The sequence below is a fragment of the Puma concolor genome, chromosome E1, assembly GCF_028749965.1.
Source record: "Puma concolor isolate L17-30 chromosome E1, mPumCon1.1.hap2, whole genome shotgun sequence".
In the NCBI taxonomy this organism is placed as follows: Eukaryota; Metazoa; Chordata; class Mammalia; order Carnivora; family Felidae; genus Puma; species Puma concolor.
Window position 1 is genome coordinate 10,542,996 of NC_141680.1, and position 26,870 is coordinate 10,569,865.

Here is a 26,870-nt window from a genome sequence, read left to right on the forward strand (position 1 = left end):
ACACACCAGAGCTTATTCTCTCCCCTTCCTACTCAGGATAATCACTGTGACATTATAGTATGTATTTTTGCTTGCTTATTTTTATGTAATCGATATTACACTCTATTTGGTACCTTGTGCTTTCAGTCCAGTGAGTTTTGGAGACTTTTCTATAGTAGTATATACAGATTTACCTCATTTTAACTATTTGTAGTGTTCCATATAAAATCTTAATTATAGCTCATAACTGTGGCCACTGTTTGGCCCTTTGGGTATTGATGAATATTCAAGTTGTTTGCAATTTTTCACTGTTACGCACAGAATGGCAAAGAATTACTTTTATATACTTCCTTGTACCAAGAGGCAGATTTTAAATTTTAATAGATCTTAACCAGTTTACCTTTATTTTCTTTATTTTTTTGAGAGAGAGAGGGCGCGAGTGAGCAAGGGGCACACAGAGAGAGAGAAAGAGAGAGAGAGAGAGAGTCCCTCAGAGAGAAGGAGAGAGAGAGAGAAGCATTGCTCACCCAAAATGGGGCTCGAGCTCACAAACCATGGGGTCATGACCTGAGCTGAAGTCAGATGCTTGATGAATGAGCCACCCAGGCGCCCGTTAACCAGCTTCCCTTTAAGAGTAGCTATATGTTTTGCATTCTTACCCCCGTTAAGGAAGATACTCGTTTCCCCCGTATCTTTATTGACACTAAATAACATCAGATGTTTGATTTTTTACCAATCTGGATTATTGCCCCTGGGATTAAGTTGCTTTTGGCATGTTTGTTGGTCGTTCAGGCTTCTCTTCTGTGAAGTGACTGTTCGTCTCCTTTTTACATTTTTCTGTCTTTCTTAGTTACTTGTTGGAATTCTTTATGTTTTTGAATATTCATTATTGATTAGTAATCTGTTAAATAAGGTCTTTCACTGTGTTCTTTGCCTTTCAAGTTTGCTTGATATTATTGTAGCTTTATAGCATATATAATGACTATATGTAATATATAATGACTCTAGCTCTATAGACTCTAGCTCTGTAATACACATTTTGATCTAAGACAGGTTCCTACCTTTTTATCTCCTTTACAAAATTATCTTGGCTATTCTTATGCCTTTTGTCTTCCATATGAATTTTAGAATTGTGAGCTACCTGTTCACCCATCATGTTTCATAAACCTTTCTGGGATTTTGAATGGAATTGCATTGAATTAAAGATTATTTTGCTTTCTTTAGGGGACAGTTCTATTTAAAATAAGCCTTGCTTAAAATAAAATAGAATAGAATAGAATAAAATAAAATAAAATAAAATAAAATAAAATAAAATAAAATAAATACCTTGCTTTGAATAACATGACACAGTATTTTTAGCTTCCTACATTTAACTGAGATGCTTAAGAGTGGAATTTTTCTTTCCTTAATTTGGTATTGATCATTAGAAATCATATTTTTCTTTTTGTACTTATTTAGGAAGATGACATTTGGAAGAGTAAGTGACTTGGGGCAATTCATCCGAGAATCAGAGCCTGAACCTGATGTAAAGAAATCAAAAGGTTTGTGGTGTTTTCATACTCCCTGTTAAGCCTTTGCTCACATTAGTCAGTGACTGTAAGTGAAGGATCATTTAAGATTTAAACAGTTTATTTTATGAAATAATTGCCTTCTCTCTCACCTTGTGTTTGTAGTCACAGCTGAGCACAAGGGCTTTGTGTAATCACATCTCTGTACAGTCTCTGAATGAAAGGTATTGAATTTGCTTTACCATTCCAGAAAGCACATCTGCATGAAAAAATATTTGTCACTTTTTTATTTAAAATAGTGAATACCCAGGGCGCCTGGGTGGCTTAGTCAGTCTGACTTCGGCTCAGGTCATGATCTCATGGTTCTTGGGTTCAGGCCCTACATCAGGCTCTGTGCTGACAGTGCGGAGTCTGGGATTCCCTCCCTCTCTCTCTCTCTCTCTCTCTCTCTCTGTCTGCTCATCCCCAACTCGCTCACACACTCTCTCTCAAAATAAATAAACTTAAAAAAAACAAAAATGGTGAATACCCAGTCCAGGTTGGATTTGAGGTTTATCTCAAGACCCTTTAATTCATTAAATTTCCTCTAATTTGCTGAAATTTCAAATACATGATATATATGTGAAAAATATGAAGAGGTTGAAATTCAAGTCCTTCATTTAAAATCACCTGGAGAGTGCTCATTTAGTTGCAAGAGTTAAACACAAATCTTTTTTGACAAGTACATTATTTGTGACTGATTTCAGCTTCCAAACAGTTGGTTTACAAGGAAGATTTTAAAAACCAATGTGGATCCGTTCACTTGGGATCTAGAAATTTTTCAGTGTGATTGGATTGATAGTATTGTCTTGAGTAAAAGACACTAATTTGTAAGAAGAAAGTGTTCCAGGGGCACCTGGATGTTTCGGTTGAGTGTCTGACTCTTGGTCTCGGCTCAGATCGTGTCCTCACAGTTCATGAGTTTGAGCCCCACATCGAGCTCTGCGCTGGTACTGTGGAGCCTGCTTGGGATTCTCTCTCTTTCTCTCTCTCTGTCCCTCTCCCTCTCCCTCTCTCTCTCTCCCCCCCTCCCTCTTTCTCTTTGCCCCTCCCACATTCTCTCTGTCTCTCAAAATAAACTTTAAAAAAAGAAGAAGAAAATCTCCCATTTTGAGAAATGTGTTTAAAATTAAGAGCTATTATTAATCTTCCTATTGAATTTAATAGGATTGCATTCCATTTATTTATTTACTTACTTATTTATTTATTTATTTATTTATTTATTTATTTTTAAGTAAACTCTACCCCCAACGTAGAGCTCAAACTCCTAACCCCAAGATCGAGAGTCACATGCTCCAGCAACTGAGCCCAGCCAGGTGCCTGTATTATGTTTATTTTTTAATTCAACTACTACTTGAGTAAGGAATGATCTTGGTGTTGGTGAGCAATCTACTTTTGGGTCAGATATACATTGACAGAGTAAGCAAAAAATGCAACAGTTGTTGAAATCATTTAGACCCAAAAAGGGCCTGTTAACCTATTTTACCCTATCAGTTTATTTAAATAATTGATTTTATTTCCTAATTTGCCAGAGAAGCCTGAGATACACAGTCGGGAAAAGTACAAAGACGGAAAGAAGTCTGCACAGTTCATTCAGTAAATAATTTTGTAGTGCCTCTGTGCACTCTTATTCACGGGGCAGGTTAGAACATACAGATCCTGCCATTAAGAAACCTAGAGTCTAATAGTGTATTTTATTGGTAAAAAATGAGTACAAAGAAGAAGTGACTGGTAGCTTTGTAGTAGAGGAAGTATTAGACAGCCTCTGTGGGGTATTGGCCAGCAAGGGCTCTACACTGTCCTCAGGTAGCAAGAAATCAAGACTCTTGATTTTGGCTCAGATCACGATCTCACAGTTCAGGAGATCAAGCCCTGCATCAGGCTCAGGACTGACAGTGCAGAGCCTGCTTGTGATTCTCTCTCTCTCTCTGCCCCTTCCCTGCTTGCACACTCTCCCTCTCTCTCTCAAAATAAATGAATAAATTTAAAAAAAAAAAAAAAAGAGGTAGAGAACAGACAAGTTCAATTTGGAACATGTTAATTGTGAGATACCGTAGGACAATTTCTAAGTCCATGAATTTTAATGCCCAAGGTCAGGTTTTTTGATTATTTGCATTTTGAAGGAAGGGATGAGGAGGGGATGAGATGCCCCAGAGAAAATCTGTCAAAGGAGAAAAGAAGGCTGGAAATGGGGTCCTGGAGAAGTTCCGTGTTAAAAGGGGAGGGGAGGCACAGAAAGGAGCCAAACTTGTGTGCATTGAAAAGGAGAGAGGGTGTTAAACATGTAGGAGACTGTCACAGTGTGGCTCTTTGGGTTAGCCTGAGAGAGAGCAGTGCACTGGGCAATTCAACAGCCATTTGAGACTTTAGGCCGAGTGTGTAATGTGGCTTTATTGACTGGTTGGCCATAAAGTTTAACTAGACCAGTCTTCAGACTTTTAGCTAATACTAAAAATTATGAAGGGAAAGGATGCAGGTTTTGCACTTTTCATGAATGCTCTATATAGTTCTAATCCAGTCATTGACTTAATCAGTACCTTGCCTAAGAAATAATCTACCAACTGCTTGATTTAAGGCCAAGTTGGAAAGGATCTTATTTGTGTTAAAGAAAGGATAAGCTATGTATTTCATTAATGGAAAAAGTGGCTAGTCTATGTCTTGGTGATTCCTCAGCACCTGAGTACCTACCTATACGAAGATAGGCTTGTGTGTATCTCCTGGGGGGTTGAGGTGTGCTGTGGCCTGGACAGAGCATGGCCATTTAAAACTCTGCTGTTAATCAGCCAATTTATACAGACCAGAGATTGAGCATGTGACAGTGTAATTTTTACTGGAAGCCCTTTTGTATAGGAGCTGGTCTAAAAAATTTGGATATATAACAAGTAGATTGATACCTCCTGATGTACCGCTAGACTCTTATCTAAGACCAAATCCTAGTCATGGTTTTCTTTTGTTCACTTAATATTACCTGAAAATCTAACACTAGAGAATAGTTTCTTTTTTTTCTTTTAATGTTTTTATTTTATTTTTGAGAGAGAGAGAGATCATGAGCAGGGAAGGGGCAGGGAGAGACACAGAATTCTGGGACACAGAATCTGAAACAGGCTTCAGGCTCTGAGCTCTCAGCACAGAGCCCAACCTGGGGCTTGAATTCGTGAACCATGAGATCATGACCTGGGCCAAAGTTGGACGCTTAACTGACTGAACCACACAGGTGCCCTGATAATACTTTTCTTTTATTAAGTGAGGAGAATAGAAGAAAAGTCCAGAACTCTGAAACAGACTTTCAAAAGTCTTTTGCAAGTTAAATACTTGTTAATGGAGATAATCAATTTTGATTAACGGTAATATTCCTTAATGTTTTAGATGAGATTGTACAAAAAAAGAATATCCATTTCTGGAAATAGCTTTTGAATAAGAGCACCTTTTTAATGTAAAATTGTGCATGAAATCTACATTCAATTTTGGTTTTATTTACTAGGATCCATGTTCTCACAAGCTATGAAGAAATGGGTGCAAGGAAATACTGATGAGGTAAATTCTACTTTCAGTGTAAAGAAATTCCTGTTTATAAAGTGGCACTTTGTCTAAGTAAAGTTTCAGGTTTTCTCTTTCCTTAGTTCCCACGTTTAAGCAACATGGCACATCATTGCTCCCTTATCCAGGAGGTAACAAGAAAGGGTGGGCCCTTTTTAGTATCTAACAATTGCCTTGTGGGGTCAGTGCAAGATCTTTTAGTTCAGAGACTCTAGCCACTGAGAAATAGACATACCTCCAAATTTCCATCAACCATCAGGCATCCATAGAAACAAAAAGCTCAAATGTTTCTTTCCTCACTTCTGTTTGCAGAAGAGGAGGCTTGCTTTTTGACTTGTTAAGTACATTGAGAGATGTGAGTGGAAAAAGAAAAACGTTTTGATCATCTAACATGAAAATAGTCATGATGTTGGGTACCCAGTAGCTCACCCTAGAAGACAGTGAACAAATAGCTTGTTAATGTAGCATAGCCAGAGGGTGGCCCAGGTCCTATCACATACAGTTGTGTTTAGAGCACTGATAATGTAAGTCTTAACTTTTCTAATGAATAACCATTATCAACAGTTTGAAATGATTTGTTGTTGTTGTTTTAGGCCCAAGAAGAGCTAGCTTGGAAGATTGCTAAAATGATAGTCAGTGATGTTATGCAACAGGCACAATATGATCAGCCCTTAGAGAGGTCTACAAAGGTAAGAATGACATGTGTTCTGATCTAGCTTGTATAAAAACTGGAAAGAATTAAATTCCAGATATTAAAAAAGGGCATAAGGGAGATTCTCCTTCTGCCTTTGAAGGATTAGCTGCTATAGAAACTGCCCTCTCATCATGAACAACTAGAAAACAAACTAAGTGAAACAACTAGTTCCAGATATTGGACAAAAGGCAGTAGAGGTCTGTAATTCTTGAAATAAGGGTAACATGGAAGTGATCTGTAGCTCACTGCCCAGAAGCAGTTTCCAAAGTGCAGGGAGGGGAGACCTTAATAGAGTTCATAGTGTTGCTGAATTTAGGAGTTAGAAATCAAAGTTTGGATAACCTAAATTGGCTAGAAGTCATAGAGAAGAATACCAGAAAAGGAGCTTCACAGAAAGAAAGCTCCAGAGTTTCTCTCTTTATGAGAGGTCCCTTGAAGGGCTTGGCCAAATACTGATCTATACATATATTGGGTGAAAATGCCCATGGCCATGGAAAAAATAACAGAAATTAATTCCTGAAACATGGGTTAGGAATAGGTCCCACCCCTACTAACCAAGGTCTTGTAATGTACAAGGCATTGGTTAGTTCCTCAGAAACATTATGCCTTACTGCTGGAGCTAAATTAACCCTAGAGTATGGGGCACCTGGGTGGGCTCAGTTGTTTAAGCACTGACCCTTGATTTTAGGCTCTGGTCATGATCTCATGGTTTGTGGGTTCGAGCCTGCATTGGGTTTTGTCCTGACAACACAGAGCCTGCTTGGGATTCTCTCTCTCCGCCTCTCTTTCTGTCCCTCTTTTGTGCGCACATGAAAGCTCTCTTTCTCTCTCAAAATAGATGAATAATCTTTAAAAAAAAAAAAAACCAAAAGCTCTAGAGTAAAGCCCCTTAACCAAACTGAAGAGCAACCTTTGAAAGGATCAAACTGCTCTGTAAATAACAACTGCATGACAGGACAAAGGCCAGCCCGCTTTAAAGGAACACAGTAAAATTCAGTACTCAACAGTATAAAAATAACAATATCTGCCATCCACTGCATTACTAGGTATGCAAGGAAGCAGAAAAACTTGACCCACAATCAGAAGAAAAACATAATCTATAGAAACCATACCCAGAAAATTACTGGATATAAAAGAACTCAAGAAAAAGGGGAAAAGGAAAGAAAGAATCCATGGGACAAATAGAAGACAAATAGCAAAATAGTAGGTTTAAGTGAAATCCTATTAGTGGTCATAGCAAATGTAAATGGTCTAAATAGTTAAATCAAAAAAAAATTAATAAATAGTTAAATCGGAGATTGATTAGATAATGGCAGATGCTATCTGTAAGAAGCCTGCTTTAAACATAAAGACTTAAAGTAAAAACAGGATGGAAAAGATATATACCATGCAGACATTAATAAAAGTAATTTGGACTGCCCATATTACTACAAGTCAGAGTAAACTTCAAAATAAGGAATATTACCAGGCACAAAGTACATTTTACATGATAAAAAGGTCAGTTGATTAAGAAGACGTCAAGAGTCCTAAATGTGGGGGCACCTGGGTGGCTTAGTCGGTTAAGCGTCTGACTTTGGCTGAGGTCATGATCTTGCAGTTTGTGAGTTCGAGCCCTGTGTCGGGCTCTGTGCTGACAGCTTGGAGCCTGGAGCCTGCCTTGGATTCTGTGTCTCCTCTCTCTGTACCCCCCCAACTTGTGCTTGGTCTATGTCTCTCAAAAAATAAAAAACGTTAAAAAAAAAAAGAATCCTAAATGTGTATGCATCTAACAACAGAGCTTGAAAACACATAAAGCAAAAGCTGATAGAACTACAAGGAAAAATACACAGATCCATAATGACTCTTGGAGATTTCAACAGCCCTGTCTCAGTAATAGAACAGTGTTTAGAAGACTCGAATAACAATGTCAACCAACTTGACCTAAGTGACTTGTAGAAAATAATGCATCTAGCAGCGCAGAATACACATTATTTTGGCCTACATATAGAACATTGAGATATACCATATTCTGGGCCATAAAACAAGTTTCAGTACATTTTGAAAGATTGAAATCCTACAATCTGTTTTCTCCTCACAAAGGAATTAAACAAGAAGTCAGTTAGAGAAAGATATGTGGAAAATTCCCCAAATATTTGGGAATTAGGTAACATACTTCTAAGTTACCTATTAGTCAAAGAAGAAATCAAAATAGAGGTTAAAAATATTTTGGACTGAATTAAAATGAAAATACAGCATAGTATTTGTGAGATACTGCTAACACAGTTCTTAAAAGGAAATTTATAGCATTAAATGTTTATATTAGACAAGAAAAGAGTCTCAGTCTTCTACCTGAAACTAAAAAAATGAGTAAATTAAACCCAAAGAAAGAAGGAAATAATAAAATAAAAAGTGACTATCAATTACATAGAACACAGGCAGATAATAGAGAAAAGTCAAAAGCTGGCTCTTTATTTATTTTTTTTTTAATGTTTATTTATTTTTGAGACAGAGAGAGACAGAGCATGAACAGGGGAGGGTCAGAGAGAGAGGGAGACACAGAATCCAAAGCAGGCTCCCGGCTCTGAGCTGTCAGCACAGAGCCCAATGTGGGGCTCGAACTCACGGACCGTGAGATCATGACCTGAGCCGAAGTCAGACGCTTAACTGACTGAGCCACTCAGGCGCCCCTAAAAGCTGGCTCTTTAAAAAGATCGATTAAATTGATAAACCTTTAGCCAGACTAATTGAGGGGGGGAAAAAAGATTAGACATGAATCACCAATACAAAGATTGAAAGGGGACATCGCTACAGAACCTAAAGTTATTAAAATGATATTAGTGAACTATTATGAACAACTTTATGCTAATAAGTTCAACAGCTTGAATGAGATGGAGAAATTCCTTGAAATATATAAATTACCAAAACTCAGTAAGAAATGGTAACCTGAATAATGCTGTATGTATTAAATTGAATTTGAGGAGTTAAATATATTTATATTTATGATATTATCATATGGATACATTATATATATGTACATATGTATAAAATATGAGGAACTCAGCAGACAAAAAAATTGTTTTCAAATTAAAAAATGGGCAAAGGACCTGGAAAGATAGGCCAAAAGATACATGAAAAGGTGCTTAATGTCACTAATCATTAGGGAAGCGCAAATCATAACCACAATATGATATCACCTCACACCTGTTAGAATGACCGTTAGCAAAAAGACAAGCAGTAACAAATGTTAACGAGGATGTAGGAGAAAGGAATCCTTGTGCACTATTGGTGGAAACGTAAATTGGTACAGCCATTATGGGAAACAGTATGTAGGTCCCTCAAAGAACTAAAATTAGAACTATCGTATAGATCTAGCGATACCACTTCTGAGTGTATATTTGAAGAAAATGAAATTATTACCTCGAAAAGATATCTGCACCCCATGTTCATTGCATATTTAGAATCCTATGCAAGAATCCTAAATGTGTTACATGGAAGTAACCTAAGTGTTCATTTATGGTTGAATGGATCAAAAAGAATGAAATCCTGCCAGGGCACTTGGGTGGCTCAGTCGGTTAAGCGTCTGACCTCGGCTCAGGTCATGATCTCGTGGTTTGTGAGTTCAAGCCCTGTGTCAGGCTCTGTGCTGACAGCTCAGAGCCTGGAGCCTGCTTCGGATTCTGTGTCTTCCTCTCTCTCTGCCCCTCCTCTGCTCGTGCTCTGTTACTGTCTGTCTCAAAAATAAATAAAACATTTTTTAAAAAAAGAATGAAATCCTGCCATTTGTGACGACATGGAGGGACCTTGAGGACATTTTACTAAGTGAAATAAGTCAGACCTATAGAAAGACAAATATTGTGTGATTTCACCTGTATGTGGAATCTGAAAAAGTCAAACTCCTTGAAACAGCAAAAATGGTAGTTGCCAGGGACTTGGGCTGGAGGGGGTAGGGGAAATGAGGAGATGTTGGTCAGAGGGTACAAACTTCGAGTTACAAGATCGATTCGTTCTGGAGAGCTAATGTACAACATGGTGACTATAGTTAACAATAATTGTATTATTTTCTTGAAAGTTGCTAATAGAGTAGTTCTTAAGTATTCTTACTATTTTTTTAAAGCTATTTATATGAGGTGATAGATGTAGTAACCACTATATGTATCAAATTATCATGTTATATACTTTAAACTTAAACAGTATTATGTCCATCATAGCAATGAAATTGGGGGGTAGAGGAGAGAAATTGAATTTCCTTCCCACAAAGAAAACCCCAAGCCCAAAAAATAAAACAGAAATAATACTGATTCTAGACAAAGTTCCAGAAAATTGAAGAAGAGGTAATATTTCCCAACATAGTCTATGAGGCTAGCATTACCTTGACACTAGACAAAGACATTACAAGGAAAAAAAACTACAGGCTAGTATCTCTCATGAACATACATACAAAATCCTTGACAAAAATACAAGGAAACCAATCATCAATATATAAAAAGAGTAGAACACCATGACATGTGGAGTTATCCCAGGAAAGCAGGTTTGCTTTGATATTTGAAAACCAGGGGCGCCTGGGTGGCGCAGTCGGTTAAGCGTCCGACTGCAGCCAGGTCACGATCTCGCGGTCCGTGAGTTCGAGCCCCGCGTCAGGCTCTGGGCTGATGGCTCAGAGCCTGGAGCCTATTTCCAATTCTGTGTCTCCCTCTCTCTCTGCCCCTCCCCCATTCATGCTCTGTCTCTCTCTATCCCAAAAATAAATAAACGTTGAAAAAAAAAAAAAAAGAAAACCAGTTGCTGTTACTCATCATAAAAAGAAAAGCATATGATCATTTTAATAGATGCAGGAAAAGAATTTGACAAAATTCAGCCATTGATGACAAAACTCTCAGAAAACTAGGAACAGAACAGAACGCCCTAAACCTGGTAAAACTGACAGTTAACATCATTTTTAATGGCGAAAGACTCCATGATTCTAGGAAAAAGGCAAGGACACTTGCACTGGAAGTCCTAGCCAACGCAAAAAGGCAAAGAAGAAAAGACCTATAGATTGTAAAGGAAGGAGTAAAACTGGTTTTCTTTGCAGAAGACCTCATCACTTACATAGAAATTCCTAAGGCTACTTTATCGAGTATGGTAGTGACTAGCCATGTATGCACAATACAGAACATTTCCATTATCACAGAAAGGACTGTTGGATAGTAGTATCTGAAGGAATCTACAAAAAAGCCGTTAGAACTAAGGTTAGCAGTGCTAAAGGATATAAGGTTAATATACAAAACTGAAGTACATTTCTATATACTAGCAATTAACAGTTGGAAATCGAAATTTAAAAAACGATACAATCTACAGTAGCATCCCAAAACATGAAATTCTTAGGAATATATTTAATGAAATATGTATAATATTCGTACATTATAAACTATAACTGAGCAGAATTAAAGATTTAAATAAAAAGAAATCATGTTTGTGAATCAAAAGACTCAGTGTTGTTAAGGAGCCATTTCTAGGGGGGATGGGTTAGATGGGTGATGGACATTAAGGAGGGTACTTGTTGGGATGAGCATGGTGTTGTGTATACATGATGAATCACTAAATTCTCCTGAAACCATTATTACACTAAATATTAACTAACTTGGATTTAAATAAATTTAAAAAAAATTTTTTTAAAGGTGCTTTTTCAACCCGGGATAGTGATGGTGGTGGTTTAGGTATAACTGACATATAACATTATATTCTTTTCAGGTGTACAACATAGTGATTCAATATTTGTGTACATTGCAAAATGATCACCACAATAAGTCCAGTTAACATCATCAGCATACATAGTTAACAGATTTTTTTTTTTCTTGTGATGGGAACTTTTAAGGTCTGCTCTCTTAGCAGTTTTCAAATATGTAATACAGTATTGAGTATACTCTCCATTCTGTACAAGATTATCCAAGACTACTGATAGATTCAGTACAATCACAGTAAATATCCCAGCAGGCTTTTTTGTAGAAATTGACAAGATGATTTTAAAATTTATTGGGAGATTTAAAGTAACTAGAATAGCAACAACAACAACAACAAGAAACGTGGTGGGGAGGGAGACAAATTGGAAGACTAACCCTACCTAGACACATTTACTGTAAAGCTGCATGATTACGACAGAGTGATATTAGCATAAGGGTAGACGTATAGATTGTTGGAACATGTAGAGAGTGCAGAAGTAAACCCAAATATATGAAGTCAATTGACTTTTGACATATGTGCAAGCTAATCCAATGGTAAAAAGATGGTCTTTTTAGTTTACAGTTTACAGTTACATATATATATCTATGTGGGGGTGGGGTGGGGAGCGAACCTTGTTCCTTATAGCATATACAGAATCAGCTCAAAATGGATCATAGACCTAAATGTCAGAGCTAAAAGTAAAACTCGTAGGAGAAAATCTGTGATTTGGGGTTAGGCAAAGATTCCTTAGATCATACTAAGCATGAGCCATAAAGGAGAAAAAGCGTTAAATTGATCTTTATCAAAAGTAGAAACTTGTACTTGTCAAAAGACACTGTAAAGAAAATGAAAAGGCAGGTTACAGACTGGGAAGTGATATTTGCAAAACAACTGTCTGAGAAAGGGGTTGTATCCACAATATATAAAGAACCCTTAAACTCGATAATAAGCCCGACAATCTGGTATTTTTCAAATGGGCAAAAGATAAACAGACATTCCACCAGAGAAGATATACAGATGGCAGATATTCGCATGCAGATGTGCTCGACATGTTTAGTCATAAGAGCAATGCAAATTAAAGTCACAATGGTACACAACTACAGACCTAATGGAATGGCTAAAATAGACTGACAGGTGAAGGATGTAGAGCAGTTTGAACCCTACCATATTACTGGTGGAAATGCAAACTGCTATAGCCATTTTGAAAAACAATTTGGCAGCTTTTTAAAAAGTGAAATATATACTAGCCAGGTATCTCCTTGGGAAACTCTGATGGCAGATTTTTTTTTTTTTTTTTTTTTTTAATTTAAGTTTTCTTCTTGGGCTGATCATATTTCCAGAGAAAACACTAGCAGTCTCCAGCCTGGAGGATGAAAGCCAGGCTACCAAGGAGGCAAGTGGGAAAAAGCTAGGGAAGTCTCATTATTCTTATTTATACCTCTCCTTAATCCCCCTCTTTTCAGGACAGAATCCTTGTACTTGGTCATGTTTGGTGTAGGTCAGCCCAGAGACCCTCTGTCTTACTCTGCTCAGAGAAGAAATCTCAGATTTTTCTGCTGAGATTGGTTTCGGGGCAGGGGCTGGTTGAGCAGAATTGCAGAATAACTGTAGATTACTAACTTCCAAAACAGGCTTTTAAGAAATCCTTGTGTTTGCACCCAGCCGCCATTCCCTTTACGAGACATACTGGTGCCACCAATTCCTGGACTTTGAGGGATTCTGCATTGTAAATCAGGTTGCTTCTCCACTTTGTCCACTTTCCTTTTAGGATTGAGTCTTTTGGACCAGCTAAGTCATTTACCACTCATACATTTGCTTCCAGCTTCTGCAAGTTTGTTCTGCCTCTTCTCTCACTTTCCCCACTTGTGTGGATTTTTGTTTCTTTTTCTTTTTCTTTTTTTAACTGCTATTTTAGGAAGGAGTGAATTGAATGAGTGCGATCAACTCTCCATCTTTGTCTGGAGGCCCGCAGCTGTAATGGTTAGGAAATTCTGACTTGCCACAAGCTAATACTGTTTATCAGTAGCTTCTCCAGCTAGTTCTAGTAGTACCTGTGAGAAGCCATGCAAGTAACCGTTAGAAAGTTGAAGGCAGCCACATAGCGTACCCCCCAGTCCTCTCCTCAAGCCAAACATTCCCAGTTTTTTCAACAGTTTTACTTTCCCTAACTTGAGTTGATCACAGAGACTTAATGCGAGAGGAGAATATCTGCTCATGTTCATTATGAAAGCATTAAATGACTCCTCTATTATTTATGTTAGCAAAAATCAGGAATCAGAATCAAATATGTTCAGATGACACCCCATATAACCCACAGTAGTTTGGAGGGCTTGAATTTAAATTTAGGTCCAGCATCACCCTTTCCTTGCCAACTTTTTACTCCAAGCACTGTCATTACCAGAGGTTGGTTTAATTTTGAACTTCACACTGAGCCATTTCACACCAAAGCTCTGTTCACTGTGGCAGATTCCATCCTTTTTTCTGTGTAAGGGTGGTAATTTTTGTCTATCTCCACTGGCTCAGTCAAACCCAAAATAGCAAAGAGCAAGATAAAGGTGTATGAAGTTGTGATTCCCCATTATCGTTGATGATCAAATGTTTGACAACGTGAAAATGTTCTTTTCAACACCATTTTAGAAAGCAGGTATTTAAAATTGGGGCTTTTTATTTGAGTTGTATGTTCGGATTTTATTACCGTGTGCTTTTCATTTTTAAAATATTATGTCTATTTTGCTATATTTTGTTTTTTAAGCTCGCTAGCCTTCTCTTTGGCTGGCTAAGATGACCATCCTGTGTGTCCTTTAGGGATCAGCAGTGTATTGGTATGGAGAAAGTGCTGGGCTAACAGAACGTCTTCAGTCCACTTTTAGTGAACATGTGGGACCTTCTGCAAGTTGCTTTCCTTTCCAGTCCCCATTTCCTCATCAGTAGATCAGAAAAATTGGACAAGACAGTCTCATAAGATCTCTTTCTGATTCTCATTCTATGATTATATGAATGTGAGCTGCTTCCACGAAGGAGTGCCCAGCCTCTCTCTAGCCTATGTTGATGCCTCTGTGCTCGGAATCGCCTACTCTGCGCGTGTCTAAGAAACGTACTTGGGAATGTAACGTGAACTACCTCACAGCATTACTGAGTTATTTCGTGTGTATCTGTCCCCAAGACCTTGTCTCCCCGGGATGTTTGTTCCCTCCCCAGAGCTGTGAGTACAGGGGTCTCAGCCTCAAGATCTTGGTCTTAGGAGGCGAGGTCAGAGTTCTTTTTCTCTTTCTGAAGGTGTCGGAGTATTCTGTATTATGGCTCTCCTGATTTAGTGAATCCTCTAAGGATCGTCATTTAAGTTGTTTGGGGTTTTTCCCTGTTACAGACAGTACTTTAATGAATGTCTGTGTATAGAAGTCTTTACCCTCTCTTACAAGTATGCTGTTGGGTTAATTGCTAGAAGCAGAATTACTCTGTCAAAAGGTAGATATTTCGTTCTAATAATCTGGTGCCAAAATGGAAAGATAAAAGCAAATCTGGTTGCCAGTCTAGTCCTGGTAGGTAATGCTGGGGTGAGTTGCTTGACCTTTTTAAAGCTTCCATCCATCCATTCATTCATTCATTCATTCATATGTAAATGAAGGTAGTTCTAGTATTCTGCCTCAAGTGGCTGTGGTCCAATCCTGGCTGTCCTGGGTGCTGGTATATAGTAAACACTAGGTTTTGATTCCCTTCTTAATCCGTAATAATGTCACTGGCTGTAGAAATGTACGTTACCTTTTTCTTTTTCTTTTTCTTTTTTTCAGCTATGACTCAAGACCTGAGATAAAGGAAATCTGCTTTTGAAAAATAAGAGAACTTTTTTTCCTTTGGTTGGATTCTTCAACACAGCCAATGAAGACAAAGCACTGTATTTCTTTTCACGAATATATCACTGTTGTTCCCAAGAAAGAATGGCAGACAATCCTAGACTTCCATCCTAAGCAGAGTGACATGTAGACATTTGCTGCACATGATGTTCACACAGTGAAAGTCATAAAGAGACAAAGTGGTATTGTTTACATTACTAGAAAACTAATAGCTTTCCAATGGCAATAACCCATTTACGAAACAATTTTAGCCCACTGGAATAGACAGGGACCACATACTGTGGGAGGCAGACAAGCGCAGAGCGGATACTCGATGCCCATTCTGTAGCGGTAACCCATCCCTAAAAGTATCATAAAGCAGGTACCAGAAGTGCTTTGCTTTGGCCTCCTAAACCAACAGGTGAGTCAGCCCCTCCGAGAGCCAGGCAGCTCAGGGAGGCAGCGTGGTGCTAGCGGGTTGTTTTCCTTCAGCGGCATTGTGCATTCGCAGAGGCATTAATTTGGAAGGAAGCCAGCTGATAGGTCATCTCAGTGACATTGTCCTTCCCTGTGGTGACAGCATACACTTTTTACATTTTAATTGCTCCTAAAATGCAAATGCAGTGTACTGAAAACCAGGCTCTCCCCTGCTAACAAAAAAGAGGAGTCTCCTTTGCTTTGCACATCAGGACTTGCTCTTCTGGAATACTCCTCCAGGTTACTTCACTTTCCCTTCAGAATACGTGTGGGAAGGAATGTACAGTAGCAGTCACTCCCGTTTCCCCTGTGGTACCTTGAACAAAATGTTTGTTCCCAGACTACTTGGTTTTTGTTTTGTTTCTTCTTTTTTCTTTCTTTTTTTTTTTTTTTTTTTTTTTGTAAATTAAGAATATTGACAAGCAAGGGTTGGGGGCGGGAAGAGCACCCAGCCTCGGCTGCCTCCCCCTTCTCCGCTGTGCAGTTGGTGGCCTTTTTGCTTTCTGTCTTTCGGATAGTAGGCGACCCCCTGCCTTCCCTTCCACTCAGCCGGCTACCGGGTCCGGACCTCGCCGGCCGCCGTCAGCAGGCCCGCCCCATTGGCGAGCACACTCCACTGGCCAGACGGTGCCAACGCCTCCTCGCTGCGCGTGACTGTTTGAGGGGAAGGAACGTTCTCTTAGGCGTTACTGCTTTTGCTCAGACTTTGCAAAAAAGAAAACAAAAAAAGATATATATATATATATATATATATATAAATATATAATTATTAATCACCTCTGTCCTTGAGAAAGTCTTGAATGAATAGAGATTTTATTCCATTGCAATATTTGATTGTATAGAGGCACACTGTTTCATCGACAGAAGAAGCAAAAGGCTGTGTATAAGTTTTTGGTACTGTGTACCACCACTGTTATTCTTCTAAAGCGAAGTATTCATGTACTTAACCCATATTCTATTTAATTGTGTTTGATTTTAAAAATATATATATATATGAATTATATTTAAAATGGTGTCAACTTTCTGCTTTCAGGGCACTCGTGGCTCTTCTCCTGAAACGTGTTGATTCTTCCAAATATTTCCATTTGCTTTACAAAAACCCAGACACGAGCCACTCCTGGACTAAGCCCTGTGTTTGGAGTGAATGGCATAGACCTGAGGTTTTATTAGGTGTATTTGCTGTGACTAACTCGTTTTGTTCTTTTAACACAATGTTGCCATCCTTTCACTTTGCTTCAACCTTTAAGTAAGAGAAAAGCAATATAAAGCTCATAGAATAAAATGTGGTTTTGGGTGACTCTTGCTGCCTCTGCATGTTTTGGAATAACAATTTCTGTAAGACTCTAGGCTAATTTAAACTACTGCTTTTAGTTAAGAATATATATAGTCCTTTGTATACATTTTGTGCTTCCGAGCTAGAGACATCAGTGGTTGTTAAGATTCTTATATAGAGAAGAGTAGCAAGTTTGAGACTTGGTTACTTTTTTCTGCCCCACCTGCTGTGGGACACAGAGGCAGATTGTGGCCTGAAGTTACTAGGCAGAGTTAATATTTGATGGGAAGTAGATCCTTGGACTTCTTTTAAAATTGGAATGGGATGCGATATAACATTGAGCACACAGTGTGCTCCAGGCTCTATGCAGCGCGCCCACAAAATATGCTGCCTCTGCAGGCTCTCATAGGTTCAAGGAATCATTTGCACCCCATCCTTATCATGTTGTTGACATCAACGCAAATCGTTAAGGAAGAAGAGGTGTTAGTAAAGCAGTGGTACCTTCTGTAACTTACCACTTCTTCAATCACTCCCGTAAGATTTGATGAAAAGTGAAAAGCAAATGTCAACTGAGTCCAGTGATGAGTGATAAAGCAGGGAGCAATGTTTTGCAGCTTTTTCTCCTTGGGTTTCAGCATTCAGTAGAGCTTTATGAAATGGAGGCAATGTCCATTTCTGGAGCTGTGACTAGTTCAGTAAGAATTTGGAGGGGAAGGTCACTCTGGATTGCAGAAAATTACAATCTTCTTTGTTGTCTTATTTCAGTACAGCTAGCTGAGCACCTGCTGAAGCAGCTGACCTTTTCTCTCTAATGACACTGTTTGGGGGATACCCGCCTGACTCACGCTGACATGTCTGCACACAGTGACCTTTTCCCTTTCCTCCCTCTCCCACACACCAGTTGATTAGACCAGGGTTGCACTGACCCAAACAGGCCCAAGAAAATTCTTTATCTTAACAGTTTTGCAAGGGGAAGGAGAGAGACCCTCTGGGATTGCAGCTGGTATGGGGCGCTTAGAAAGCGGGGACCCATGAGCTGCACCGCATGACAGGCAGAGAGGCTTAAAATAGAAATACAGAAACATGAGTGCGAGTGGGCCAGAGGGGCCACCCCAGTGGCCTCGAGGACTTGGCTGGCTTCTGGATCTGGTTCTCCATCTTTGCTGTGAACTCTACTAATCCCTCAGGTATCCTTAGAATGCATTTTGGCTTTTCAAAAGTCAGTCTGAAGTGAATTTTTATTACATGCAACCAAAAGGACCTTGACTAAAGTACTGCCAGATTGTTCTAATTACTCATGATCGTGTCCTCAGTGTGTTTGCAAAGTACCACTGAATTCTGGAGCATTCTTCTTTCATAAACCTTCCTTGGTCATTTTGTGAATTCTCTCAAAATGGAATCCTAAACTAATGGAGCTAAAAGACACTCCCTCATTTATATAGGGAGGAGTTACTCAGGCCTGGGAAAAGGGGAGGTCTAAGTCCCTGTTAGAACTCAGGCCTTCCGGACCAGGGCCTCCTCTTGCTTCCCAACATCCCTCCAAAGGATAAGCACCATCCCCGCTTGTAGCAACTATAATAAACCCAGAAATAGAGGGCATTCTATCAGTGAGTAACATAATAAGCTTCAGATGATGAGAGGGCAGTGATTATCAAAAACAGGTCAATGCTGACCACTTCTACATACAAGGCAAGATGTCTGGCCTTTGGTTGGAGCCATAAGTAGGAGTAAATCCCAGCAAAACCCTCAAGTTTACAACTTAGGAGACCCCCACTAAGAGTCACCCTAGGAGGCCACTTACAGATTAGCACTGTGGGCCTTTACGGGGTCTCTGCTTGGGCAGGGTTGAGAGTGGTTCGGAGTCAGAAGTATGGTACTATATGGATCTTGGGCAGGTGGGAGTGGCCACGGAGAGTGTTGGAGGGATCAGTGTGAGCAAAAGCCTGGAGGGCATTCATGCTCAGGGAGAGAGAAGTTCCATCTGCTTGCTTGCCTATCACACAGGGTAGTGAGTATTTCTGCCCTAGTAATTTTATGCAACTAATTTATCCTCAGCCCGTTCCCTCCAAACTGCCTGCTCTGGCACAGGGAGGGTATCTGAACTCACCTGGAATAATGAAGCCCCTTGCCGAAGAGTGGTAGCGCGCAGGCTGGGGTAGCTGGGCCCCTGGGGCCTATGTTGGGCAGGCAAGGTGCCTAGAAAAAGTGAGTTTGAGTTCAGCTCCTGGCATTTCCTTTGACTTCAGGTATGAGTCCCCCATCTTGAATGTGCCTTCAGGCTCACCTCTACATGGTCCCAAGCTGGCCTCTGCCTGCACCACAGCAAGAGGCCTCTGCGCCATGCCCCTCGAGGACAGGCCCTCGCCGAACAGTGCCAGCCTCCACACTATGTGTAGCTCTGAGTGGCGGGCCCAGCCTTGTGTGCTCATCAGAACCCAGCGGGCTCCACCCAGACCCTAGATTTCCTCATCTTGACAAACAACCTTTGTTCCTTCTAATGACAGAGCCCCTGGTTTAGCAAATGTTCGCGAAGTTAGAAGTATTTTAATGCCTGCTAAGTGCCAGGCAGGCACTATTTACAGTGCAGGGACGGGAATAAAACAAACTTGTGAGCCCCTGCCACTTCCATTCTACCGAGGAGGTGATAAGAAGCTGGAAGCTTCCGTCTATACTGTGTGCTGGGATTTTTTGACTCAAGATTGCCTTTTGAGCCTATGATTTAACACCCTTTCCTTACAAAGCCCTGCAGGAAGTCACTAGGCTTTCCCGACCCATAAAAGAGACCCACAGGCTGAAGGGGGCCCAACGAGGGGTCGCTCTGCCACAGAGCACCGGGCTGACAACAAGGAGCGGGTACCTTGACGTCTGAGGCCATCAAGCAAGTCTAAGTAGGGTAGGCTTAGCAGAGGCCAAAGGATCAGTCTGAGCCCCATGGGGCTCTGTGCAGAGTTTCGGGAACTGAATTCGTAGAAACAGAAACACAAAAGCTAGTGTAAAGTCATCACATGCACGTGATATAAAATCCCAGCCTTGGAAGAGCCTATTGAGCCGACTCCCAAGAGGTAGTCTGCTCGTTCTGAGTTCGACTTTAACGATAATGACAGTAACCGGCACAAGCAAATGTGCCTACACTGTGCCAGGCGCTGGTAAGGTAAGTGCCTACTTGCCCTTGTATGAGGGGGGCGGAGGCTTCAGAGGTGGAAGAAGCGAGTCCAGGCGGTGAGACTGCCCGCTTCCCCACTGCTCTGCCCCCCTGTAAATCGTCACGGGCTCTTCTCTCATTGTGCTGCTGTTGCTTCGTGCCGACGAAAGCCTGGCATAGATGCTCTAGGAAAACGGGATCGTGGCTTTAAAATGGAAAACACTCCATCCGTTACCTGAAAGCAGTAAACTTTCACGTGCATCAGGATCCCCTGGAGAACTTGTTAAGACATGGATTTCTGGGCCTAACCCCGTGTCTGATTGAGTATGTCTGGGGCAAGGGCTGAGGATTCGCATTTTTAACACATTCCTAGATGATGCTATTCTGCTCTGGAGACCAGACGTTTGACTTTGGAGAATCACTGCCTTTAAGTCTTTCCCTGTAAATTGGGAACTGAATGTTTTCATTCCGTTATTGGAAATGCCCGTGCTACACAGAAACGCAATTTGAGTCTTTGTTACTCATGATTCAGCAAAACAAGCACACGCATCTCTTAGTGCTTTCAGATGTTGGAGCCAAGCACACCCAAACGCCACCCCACTGTCTCAGCCACTGGGCAGGTCTGAGACCATCGAGGCAAGTCTCCCCCTGGGAGTAAGGCCATAGGCTAGTCTCAGCCCCCATGGTCTTGAGCTCCCACCCCTGCCCCGCCATGCGCTGTGCCTTTGCTGCGGACAGTGCACCTGACATGCCTCCTTAGGGCTGAGACTGAGCTGGCATCCCACCCAAGGTGCACAATCCCTGTCTGGTCCATTTTCTTCCAGTTCTTCCCCCAGGTCCTTGATGCCGACTGCCCCCTGAGGTCTTGACCATGACTTTCCTGACCTGTCTGTCTCTCCCTTGCTGCCCTCGTTGTCAAGTCCCTCCCGTAGGACACTGGTACCTTGCTCTCCCTTTCTTCACCTCCCTCCTCCCCATTTCTTCCTTCAGCACATATTTGCTGAGGACTCGGTATATGCCTGTTCCAGTTACTGGGGGCACAAGCAGTACCCCTCCTTGAAGCCTAGAAGACAATGGTAATTCACGTGATGAGTGTTACGGGAGAGAGAGCGGGGCATCTGTTGGGGGCGGTCTAGGCGGACCCCTCTTGGTGAGCCACAGACTTCCTGATCATCTCCGTCTTCCTCCAGAACATGTGCATTCTGCACATATCTCTTTCCTCAAGATACTGTTTCTTCCCAGTCCCAACACATGCAGGCCACTCCTCCCCGCTTAAACCCACAACTGGACCACGACTTCATGTTGGCATGGTTCACGACTGCCCGCTGCTGGCCAGGGCTGTGTCCATATCCTTGTTCCACGTCCCCCATTGCCACATGGGGAGGCTGTGCTCTCATCTCTGCCACCTGCCCAGCTCCAGAACACTCCTGGCTATCTTTCTCCACGTGTTTGACTCATCACCGCATCATTCCCACCCCAAGAAACCACTGTCCATGATGATGACCCACCCAGCAACCCAGCTTAGAGTTCTTTGGCCTTCCTCGTTCTCAAGAACGTATTTTACTCTTCAGTCACACCCATAACTAGATTTTGTCACCTCCTGTCAACTGCTCTACCTCTGGTTTCCCCTCACATTTTAGCCCACCATAATCCCAAACGGTGCAAGTACAGTTCTAGATTCCTCCCATTGGGATGCGTGAAAAGGGGGCGGCGTGGGGGGGAGGGGGAAGAAACCTAGTAAGTATCCCAGAGGGGTATGCCCTCACTATTATTAGAGTTAGGTTTTGTAAACCAGCCTTTCAAAGAGCAATTTCAAAAGCAATAAGTGACTACTTTCGTTGTAAGGATTACAAACCTGCGCCTACACGATAAGTTGGGGGTGGGGCAAGAACTGCCCTCACGTGGTGACTTGGATCAAACTTTCCAATGACGATGTCAGATAAGTATTTTAAAATGCTGCAGCTCAAACAACTTGGATGCAGTTGAAGGATATGTTCTTCAAGACACTGTGGCTCTGGATATGACGAAGACGTTGATGTCCAAGATGCATGTAGAGAGTTGGAATAAAATTGTTACTTGAAATGTAAGAATGGGGGGAGCAATATTTTGTATTACTGTATTATTGTATATAATGTTATTTTAAATATGCACGTGTAACTGAATAAATTAGATATTATGATTAGACATCTGATTGTTTCATCAACATTCCTAAAAGTTTAAATATCCGGATTGACCCCTTAATTTTTAACAATCTTTTCATTAGGAAAATAGGGATTTGCCTTAAATCTAAGATCACCTATATCATTAATGAACTCCCAAGTTCCTTAATTAGCATTTAACATACTGACTGATCTAGCTGCCTAGATCTTGGAACACTAGACTTTATTTTTTTTAATTTTTACTTTTAAATATTTATTTTTGAGAGAGAGCACAAGTGGGGGAGGGGCAGAAAGCAAGGAAGACGCAGAATCCGAAGCAGGCTTCGGGCTCCGAGCTGTTAGCACAGAACTAACTCGATGTGGGGCTCAAACCCACAAACAGTGAGATCACGACCTGAGCCAAAGTTGGACGCTCCACACTAGAATTTAAACCACACCTACCCCTTTCTACCTTTGTTCAGTGGGCTTTTACCCCTCTGAGCCCGTGCCTTTGCTCAAGCAACACCTACAACTTAAAATGCCCTTCTCTAAACTCCACATAAAGAAGTCCTCATTTCTGAAGGCTGGCTCCCTTCCTCCCTTGCCTCCTCCTCTAGAAACCTTCCCTGATGTCCTGTCCGTCTGAGTTGCTCTGAGCGCATCCTCACACACCATTCAGTGTGGTGTCATGGAGGGTTGGTTCTGGGCCTGTCTCACCAGATGTGAGGAAGCTCTTCCCAGGAAAGGCCTGGGGTTGACCCCGAGGAGCATGGCTCAGGAGATGCTGGGGGGTGGGGGGCTTGCTCTAAATGAATCAGGCCCAGCTAATGGTCTTCCAGGCCTATGTGCACAGATTCAGAACCAAGTCTTCCTGTGCCTTAGGGGCTAAAGGGGGGTCTCTGCTCCTGGCAAGAGGTTGATGTTGGGATGTCTTACACTTGTCCAGCAATTCATAAGGTCTGACTTACAGACGCCTGACTGTCCTGAGACCCTTCCAGGAGGTCTACGTGGTCAAAATTATGTATCATAATAACACTAAAGACGTTAATCGCCCTTTGCACCGTGTGGATATTTGCACTGATAATGCAGAAACAATGGTGAAACTTCTGGAATCTTAGCAAGAATCTAGACAGTGACACCAAACTACCAGCGGTCATTGTATTCTTCACAACTGTGTGACTTGTCATGATTCCCATAAGAATGTCCTTGGCGAAGCAGAAACAATTATTAGTTTTATTAAATCTCAAACACATGTTTTTCAATCGCATGTGGGACAAAATGGGAAGCACGCATAAAGCACTTCTGCACGGTGACTATGACCGTGGCCTGCAGGACAAGCACTTAGGCAATCGTGCGACTTGTTAGCAGAACTGGCCGCTGTGGTCATGGAATATGTGAAAGACCAGACAAGCTGGTTATTCAGACTTGGGTGTTTTTTTTTCTTCAAATATTTATTTATTTTGAAAGAGCACATGTGCACACACACACACACACACACACACACACACACACGAGTAGAGAAGGGGCAGAGAGAGAGGGAGAATCCCAAGTAAGCTCTGTGTCAGCAGCTCAGGGCCCGACCTGGGGCTCGAACTCACAAACCATGAGATCATGACCTGAGCTGAAACCAAGAGTCTGACACCCAACAGACTCAGCCACCCAGGCGCCCCCAGAGACTTGGGCATTTAAAAGGCATTTTCTCGGGCTCTGTGCTGACAGCTCAGAGCCTGGAGCCTGTTTCAGATTCTGTGTCTCTCTCTCTGCCCCCTACACGCCCCCCCCCATGCTCTGTCTCTCTCTCAAAAAAATAAATAAACCTTAAAAAACATTTTTTAGGGGCGCCTGCGTGGCTCAGTCGGTTAAGCGTCCGACTTCAGCTCAGGTCACGATCTCGCAGTCTGTGAGTTCGAGCCCCGCGTCGGGCTCTGGGCTGACAGCTCAGAGCCTGGAGCCTGCTTCCAATTCTGTGTCTCCCTCTCTCTCTGCCCCTCCCCCGTTCATGCTCTGTCTCTCTCTGTCTCAAAAATAAATAAACGTTTAAAAATAAAAATAAAAATAAACATTTTTTAATACATAAAAGGTATTTTCTGGAAAATGAATGAAGCAAGCCTTTAGGGCTTTGAGAAGACAACACTGACTATTTATTGCCAAGGATAAAATTTGAGTTTTCAAGCAAAATTTAGACTTTTGGAAAACCAATATTAACCACTGTGAACTTGATAGCTCACAATAGAAAGGACATTTCTATTGAGAGCTGATTAACAGATGTGATTAAAAAAATTTTTTTTAATGTTTACTTATTTTTGAGAGAGAGAGAGAGGGAGAGAGAGAGAGAGCATGAGTGGGGGAGGGGCAGAGAGAGAGGGAGACACAGAATCTGAAACAGGCTCCAGGCTCTGAGCTGTCAGCACAGAGCCCGATGCGGGGCTCGAAGTCACAAACCTCGAGATCATGACCTGAACCAAAGTCGGATGCTTAACTGACTGAGCCACCCAGGCGCCCCTGACTTTTTTTTTTTTTTTTTTGATCCTGCGTGGTGAAATGTGCCAACATTTGGAAGATCTGGATAACCCAATGAACCAACATTTTCCAAATGACGAATGCGTGAGGCCCAGAAGCATGCATAGGTCAAAGATTCAAAGGGCAAGATCCACCAGGAGAGTGAGAAGCGGTTCTGAGAGGGAAAAGTTTGAGAACTGCCCTACCTGCCCAACCTCTGGCTAGTCACAGAAGCCGCACCAGGGAGGCCAGAGCTCATCTGCCCCGTGCTACTTGCATGAAAAAGATCCAATTCCCTGTTGTGCTGCCTCTTTGCTGTGGGATCTTCAGTATTTCCCTCACTTCTCTGGGCCCCTGTAGAAATGGAGATGATTGTTCTTCAGCAACTGGTGGTGGCAGAGAAGGAAGCTCATCGGTTCGAGAGATATTTGGCAATGCAATCAAAAGGTGCTGCTGATGTATTATGAAGAAGAGGGCGAAGTGCTGGGTTTCTTTAGAGTATTACAAGGAAAGACCCCCTCCAATAATCTTACTTCCAAGGCCGCTCTCAGAGTGCAGACCCAGTACTTTGTGCGGGCCCTCGGTTCCTCATTAGAGGCGTCTCTAATCGTGAGGACTTATTTGAGTTGTGTAATTGCCGGCCCTGGAAAAAGGAGCTTTCCTTCTTCTCTCCCCACTGCGGAGAACTGCTGATCTGATAGCTTCGCCCAGCTCAACAGGAAGTGAACATTCTGTCCCGACCGCAGGGCCCAGAGCAATCTCTTCTGCCTGTCTGAGGTCAGCCACAGAGCTGACATGCCAGGCCGCTGGGGAAGGAGGCTCGGAGAGACTGTGTGCCCTCAGCACTGCTTTGATGGGGCATTGGGAGCAGCTGGCTGTCCCGCTGACCTCCCTAAAGGCTTTGCAAGGGGAGCCTCCTCTAGAGAATTCACACGAACCTGACTGCACGAGCATCCGGAGGTGAGGGCGAGAGATTCTCTCAAGAACAGTTCACTGTACTTTTTAAAAAAATTTTTTTAACATTTCTTTATTTTTGAGACAGAGAGAGACAGAGCATGAGCAGGGGAGGGTCAGAGAGACAGGGAGACACAGAACCTGAAACAGGCTCCAGGCTCTGAGCTGTCAGCACAGAGCCCAACGCGGGGCTCGAACTCACAAACCGCGAGATCATGACCTCAACCGAAGTCGGACGCTTAACCGACTGAGCCACCCGGGCGCCCCTAGAACAGTTCACTTTAATCTAATTCCCAGAGGCTGTGACACAGAAATATACACCAGAGGACCGGTTTATTGATTTATTAGAAAAAGTTCAGGGGCGCCTGGGTGGCTCAGTCGGTTAAGCCTCTCATTCTTGATTTAGGCTCAGGTCATGATCTCACATTTGTGGGTTTCAACCCCCCGTCTGCTTGGGATTCTCTCTCTCTCTCTCCCTCCCTCTCTCTGCCCCTCCTCTGCTCTCTCTCTCTCTTGCTCTCTCTCTTTCTCTCAAAATAAAGAAATATTAAAAAAAGAAAAAGTTCAGGATACCTGGGTGGCTCAGTCAGGTGAGTGTACGACTTCTGCTCAGGTCATGATGTCAAGGTTCATGAGTTCGAGCCCCACATCTGCTTTCAGCGCAGATCCCACTTTGGACCCTCTGTCCTCACGGCTTCCCCGCCCCCCCCCCCCCCCCCGCCGCCTCTCCCCTGCTTGGGCTCTTTCTCTCTCAAAAATAAAAAAAATAAAAATAAACATTACAAACTTAAAAAAAAAGAAAAAGAAAAAGTTCAATTGTCAATAAGTAAACTGGAAAGAGCATTTGACAAAACCCTACACCCTTTTGGGCAAACTAGGAATAGAGAACTTTCCTCCACTTGGACGTTTGTCCAAACCCATAGAATGTACGGCACCAAGAGTGACCCCTAATGTAAAGTATGGGCTTTGAATAATAACGACGTGTCAATGTAGGTTTATCAGTTGTAACAAATAGCCTTCTCTGGTGTGGGTGTGGACAGTTGGAGAGGATGTGCATGTGTAGGAACAGGGCATATGTGGAAAATCTCTGCTCGGTTTCTTAAACTGAAACATAGTTGACA

At 41.8% G+C, this 26,870-nt stretch overlaps 1 protein-coding gene across 1 annotated transcript in view; it reads left to right on the forward strand.

Moving 5' to 3' along the window:
- The window catches only part of AKAP10 (A-kinase anchoring protein 10), an 80,050-nt gene extending 63,010 nt beyond the window's left edge, over nucleotides 1-17,040 (forward strand). Inside the window, exons 12-15 of the mRNA XM_086686141.1 lie at nucleotides 1,438-1,520; nucleotides 5,008-5,060; nucleotides 5,657-5,752; nucleotides 15,225-17,040. Coding sequence (XP_086542267.1) covers nucleotides 1,438-1,520; nucleotides 5,008-5,060; nucleotides 5,657-5,752; nucleotides 15,225-15,230 — 238 coding nt within the window. The 3' untranslated portion in view covers nucleotides 15,231-17,040. The remainder of the gene's footprint in view (nucleotides 1-1,437; nucleotides 1,521-5,007; nucleotides 5,061-5,656; nucleotides 5,753-15,224) is intronic.
- The last annotated feature ends 9,830 nt before the right edge of the window (nucleotides 17,041-26,870 follow it).